Raw genomic sequence first — 6,335 nt, 5'->3', positions numbered from 1 at the left:
GAAAGACGGAAATATATATTATTTTCAATGTTTAGGATTTTCTTTTAACTCCAATTTATTGTTTAAGCGAGTTGGAAGAAAGTTAGGTGGGGAACATACTTCATGCTTGAGTATGGAAATGTTTTCATGAATGCGAATTTTGATCTCATTAAGCTATGAATGTAGCATTTAGTTTTTTTTATGTTGTTCTTTACAATGGTACTGACTTAAGATCAGTTCTCATGAGATTGACAATATTTGCGGCTTTTTTTATGTTGTCTTCTACGTTATTGATGGTAGACCAGATATAATCTGGTTGGATTTTTGGAAGTTGTCGCTTTCTACGGTAGCGACCGTAGACCAGATATCATTAGACTGGCTTTGGATGTTGTTGCCTACTATGACACCGACTCTAGACCAGGTCTCTCCAGACTGAAATATCCAGTATGAAAAAGACCTGGTATGTTGGTGTCGGTGTCCATGCGATAACTCTAGTTTCCTTTGGCTGATCAAACTCGCACTTCATGTAAATCTTTCTGACCAAAAGTGCTTACCTGGGATTGCTTTTCAGGTGCGACGGTGAAAGGTCAAGGTTTCTATTAATCAAAAACAAATTCGTTTCCTGGTGATAAATCTATTTGCTTTCGGCCCATCAAACTCAATTTTCATGCAGATTTTTCCTTACCACAAAAGCTTGCATATAATAGCTTTTTACTGGTTCGAAGGTCAAAAGTCAAAATCACTGTTATCATAAATAGAAAATCTGTGTTCAACATTCTGTGCCGGCGACACATCCACTTTTGTGGAATTCTTGTTAGATGTGTTGGCTACAGTATGTTCCTTTCCTGGTTACTATAGCGACCCGTCATATTTAACCGGACTTTTAAATCCACATGTTTGTGACGTAGTGGATTATGGGTAATCAACGAGAAATTAAACCGCCAAAATTTTGAGTTGTAGTGTATGTTACACACGATACCAATCTCCCAGCCTATATGTATGGGCAAGGCTGAATTGATTGAGACGTCCCTTCCTAACTTCTCCTTACGCTTAAAAGTGAGTCGATGTATCCAGCCAATAACTAAATTATTCTATTCTCAGTATAAAAATATCTCGTAAAATCACGTAATATCCCGCTTTACACATCTCCACTTAAATATGGTAATGACAAACAACACATTAAATACATCAAATTGTAACGCACAACACGTGGACTGAAAGAGCGCCACATGTGTCAGACTTGATAAGTTTTTGGCTAGGGTTAGACTCCTGCTTTCGACTTCAGATTTCGTTGACACAACTTACGATGTAAATTAATCGTGAGAATGAAAATCGACTCCTCAAACTAAATTCAACATTTAATTAACATATGAATAATAACAAACCGAGTACAAAATACCTGCGATGCGCAGTGAGGCTTTTACAAATATCTCCCTCTGGATGCCTATCATGAGAGACGTACTTATACCAAACATTGTTTAATTCCTAGCAGAATATACGGTAACGACTTTGTCACCATGGGTTTCGATATACTTGTCATATCCAGTCTTTTCTGTAAAAATAAGGCTACACTAAAACAAATACACCACACCTTAAACAAGGCTACACTACACTTAACTAATCCACCACATTTTAAAACAAGACTAAATTACACGAAAATGTGATCGAAACGTTCTCATCTACAAATTAAGTCCGCCATCATGATCGCCCTTCACCTAAAGTTATAATTTCGTGGCCAGGTGGTGGAGTAGTAAGGCACCGGTCCATCACCCGTTCCAAAGGTGATCATCTGACCGTCCACGTGGGTTGTCTCAGGGTACTCCGGCTACCTCCCATAGTAGCTCTTTGTCTCTACCATATTTTTAGATATATATATATATTTTATATGATCGAAAGCAAAGGGTACAAACTGAGGGATTTATCACAACATCCAGGTCTGTAAATGCGGGGGTACCCCAGGGCTCGGTCCTCGGTCCAATGTTGTTTTTACTTTATATAAATGATTTAGTTGACTGTGTTACCAATGTTATTCAGCTGTTTACTGATGACACATCACTGTACGCTATAACAGATGATGATCCTAATCAATTAGCTGGGCAATGAACAGATGATTTAACTAATATTAAGAACTGGGCCACCAAATGAGATATCAAGTTCAACCCAAATAAAACTGAATCTGTTATTTTTTCTAAAAAACTAAATTCTACTCATCCAGACATATATTTGTTATAATGAGCCAGTAATTGTGACCCGTACTCATAAACATTTAGGCCTTGCATTCAGTGAAGATGCTAGATGGAATGATCACATTAATGACATTTTTCAAAAAGCAAGTAAAAGGTTAAATATTTTAAGGATCATGAAACATCAGCTGGATAGAAAATCATTAAATACTATTTACATTTCTTATATAAGACCAATACTGGAATATGCTGATGTGGTATGGGACAATTGCCCACAAAACTTCAACGATCTCTTAGAATCTGTCCAACTTGATGCTGCTAGGATAATAGCAGGATTGCGTAGAGGTACCTCACATTATATTTTGTACAAAAAATTAGGATGGGTAACATTAGAAAGTAGAAGAAAACAACACAAACTGCTGTTGATGTACAAAATTCTCCATAATGAATCACCAGATTATTTGAATGATATTGTTGAACCCTATCTCCATGATTCAACCCTATCTGGATATCCACCTAGATCAGTTAGACTATTTGATCCACCTTTATGCAGAACAATTAATTATTTTAATAGTTTCTTTCCTTCCATGTTTAATGAATTCAATAACAATGCTTCTAGTCTAGAAAATGTTCACTCTATATATCAGTTTAAAAAATTCATCTCTCAGCACCATATCCCACATTCAAATACTACTGATGTTTTCAAACTATTAGGAAATCGAGAGATGAACATTCTTCTCTGTCAACTAAGAAATAATGCTAGCAATCTTAACTTCGACCTCTTCCAAGATCATCTATCCGATTCACCTGTGTTCTTGTAATGCTAGTATTGAAACTGCATACCACTTCTTCTTTGAATGCACTAGATATAATGATATACGTATCATTCTCTGTCAAAATACTACACAAGTCATTCATCATGACCACTTACTACTAGATGTTTTTCTCAACGGCTGTGGAAATTGTAATGAAACCGAAAATTTAGCTATTCTCTCTGCAGTATCTAAATACATTTCTGATTCAAAAAGATTTAAATTTCATACTTGATAACTTATAACCATATTAGTATAGTACATATACAAAATGTACATGTATGTAAGCATGTTATGATATAAAAGACATACTTATATCTATTATTATTTACTATTTATTATTATTTCCTTTAACAAAACAGGCATGTGTAGTGAGATATAAATAAAAATGATGTACATTTTGTATATTGTTATATACTAGTAGTAATGAATGAATTTTTACAAAGATGGTATATATATTGATACCATGAAACTTGTACCATATAATTTAATGCTACTTCCTGCTTCTGCCTACTTTTTTCTATATATAGGTCATATGGTTGTTTACTATGGAGAGTGTGGCTTGGTGGTCAAAGTATATATATTTCTACCTACATGTAAATATTGTGAGGCAGCTCCTGTTAAATACTATTCTCAGTCAAATAATCATTTCAAACTTTATATTTAACCTTTAACCCAAACAATATAAACTATCAGGTGATATGGAATTTCTAAATTTCATCAGTGGATGACCAGTGTGATGATGAATTGGACTATGTGGCCTGTATCTGTTGGGATAAGGAAATTCAATATCATCAGATGTTTATTCCATACAGTTTGTATGTTAAATTTTATTCAATTAGGATATCAATACCTATTCTGTCTTTTTTGCTTTAAATAACGTTTTACCTATTTTAAAAGGTTAGAGTATTATCTTCATAAAACAAAATTAATACTAATCTAATGGAGCTGCCTCTTTGTTAAGCTGTCCAATCCTATTGTCCTTGTGTCAATAAAATGTTTTGAAATACCATATTTCGCATTTTGAAACATTCTCCATTGGTTTCATCAACTGCGTCTTCTTCCAGTTTTCGATATTTATCACATGCTTGAATAATGTAGGTAGGGGGAGGTAACTCTTCATCAGTCGCCATTACGGATAAGTACCGTAAATCTCCACTTCACACAAAGTAAGGATGGTCTCATTTTTACTGATCCTGACTGTTTGTCCTTGGGTCGGGACGTGACAGGGGATATCCTTAAAAGTGTTTCTAACACCAGGACCCGGATGTGATGTACACTCCAGCGTTCTGCCGTCACTATCTATTATATCGATGGTTACTGTGTCTATACGACCGGCTGAAACAGAGAAAAAGATTTATGTGAAAAAAGACAGTGAAAATGGCCTGACAGCACTAACCAGCGAACTATTCAAGGCCCAACATTCCTAGATAAAGGAGTAAGGTGACCTAAGCCTGGCCGCTCTGGGCCTTGATCTTACGACCTCTCGCTCTCAAGGTCAAACATCCCAAGATAAAGGAGCTAGTAAGTGTCATACACTCTCCATATTCATGTTTACAAGCATATAGACAAGATGAAAATGGTATAACCGTCAGGGTTATATAGCAAGACAAAAACAAGGAAGTTAACAACGAAAGTCTTTCGAGTATAATGAAGCCATTAAATATTTTAAAATGTCAAGGCTGTGAGTTGAGACAATATTGCTGTTGAAGTACTGACCGCAGACATCGAACCAGTGGGATAATGCTTTACAATCTAGAACAATGATCAGCGGACAGGAAAGCGGGGGAGATGAACAATATACCGCAGTAAGCTGCCAAGAGGGACACTTGAGAGTATGTGACATTCCTGTCTGTACCAGGAAAGATATTCATCCGGATCAAGCTGAACAGAATCCAAAAGAACAGTCAAATATGTTAACATTTACAGTTATTTTTGGAACAGCCATCAAAGTGGGACGCCCCCTTTACAAAGACTAAGAAAACCCTTTTGACATCGCGACAGAACGACCATCTGGAATCTACCTGGACACAGTGTACAACAGAAAAAGTGAACATTATTATAAATCACTCCGGTTAGACAGTTTAGTGAATCATTTAGTGTTAGACAAGGCTGTTTGAGTGGTCTGGGTCATGAAAACGAAGAAGCATCCTTAACGCAGTTGAAAGTCTTGATGATCGAACTTTGTCGTCTGTTATCAATTGGAAAACCACGCCGGCCTTTCTGTAATATCTGCATGTTTTTCTACAAATATGACAGAAAGGCCCAGGTAATTTTCCGATTGTTTACGGAAAGTGTCGGTTGTTCCCGATCCCTATAAGGTTCTCTTTTTGCTCTTACTTACTACTTATGATCAGGACTGTGACCATGTGTATGACATAAGACTGCTGTAAGTCTACCTGCCAATAGGGGGCGTTGTCTTTACGTTTAGAAACACTGCATAAAGTCGGCCGTTGTAAAATGCCGGGCCACCTGTGACCATCGACGGCGTACTCGGACGTCAATGAACCAGCTAGAGCTGGCCTAAAAGTACCCTGCAGTGTCGGCTTCATAAGTGCAATGTTCCCCACCATTCCTAGCAATAGAGAAACAACAAAGAATATCAAAAGCAAAAGAATCATTCTAGATGAAAATCGTTAAACCGAGGCCAAACATAGTCAACAAGGATAATAGGAGCAGGTGTTCCGGGAGAGTAAGCGTCTTCCGATCATAAAAGACTCCCGCCATATAATCTAGGTCAAAAGTCACAATGTCAAATTGAAATCTAAGGTGGTTAGGACTGAACCACTTGGCATATCGTCAATGGTTTTCATTGTCATAATACAACAAGATTGGTGTATATTGATCTGTGTCGTTGTCGATGTTGTTTGATCGCTTTAACTATTTTTTGTACTATCAGATTCCTTTTTTGTTTGTCGTTGGTTCTCAAAGTTAATAATTTATAGAATATTAAGTCATTCCCTGTTATTACTGGACTTAAGAACAAACCTTTTGGCTCGGCGTATCTCATCCCGAGTACAACAGTTGTATCTTTACGATCATCCATTCTGTAAGGGTACCCATGGCAACTCTCGTTATCAAAGAAAAACGAGAGGCAGCGAGATTGGAGGGAACACGCCAAACCACAGCTGTGTACGGAGATACTTCCGTTCCGTGTCCATAGCAACGCATCTATCGGGAGTACATCTCTATATCTGTTGTCTATTTGAAAATATCCGTTCATCACTGAAGTGTCTGAAATATTTAGAATACTGAAAGGTATTATTACAGGCTAAACGCTTCGAACAGGACGAAAATGTATAATAGATAAGGTAAATGAATTGTTTATTAGACGCGAGATACTCAGATGTACCATATGATA

At 36.8% G+C, this 6,335-nt stretch overlaps 1 protein-coding gene across 1 annotated transcript; it reads right to left on the bottom strand.

Annotated features, from left to right (window-relative positions):
• Positions 1-4,106: 4,106 nt before the first annotated feature.
• LOC117318263 lies at positions 4,107-6,020 on the bottom strand. Its single transcript, XM_033873268.1, has 3 exons — positions 5,963-6,020; positions 5,319-5,549; positions 4,107-4,312 (listed from the first exon to the last, which is right to left on the bottom strand). Exons 1-3 carry the CDS (start codon positions 6,018-6,020, stop codon positions 4,107-4,109), a joined length of 495 nt encoding a protein of 164 aa, XP_033729159.1.
• Between the last annotated feature and the right edge of the window lie 315 nt (positions 6,021-6,335).

Source organism: Pecten maximus, unplaced genomic scaffold (genome assembly GCF_902652985.1).
Source record: "Pecten maximus unplaced genomic scaffold, xPecMax1.1, whole genome shotgun sequence".
In the NCBI taxonomy this organism is placed as follows: domain Eukaryota; kingdom Metazoa; phylum Mollusca; class Bivalvia; order Pectinida; family Pectinidae; genus Pecten; species Pecten maximus.
This window is presented reverse-complemented; position numbering and strand designations above follow the sequence as displayed.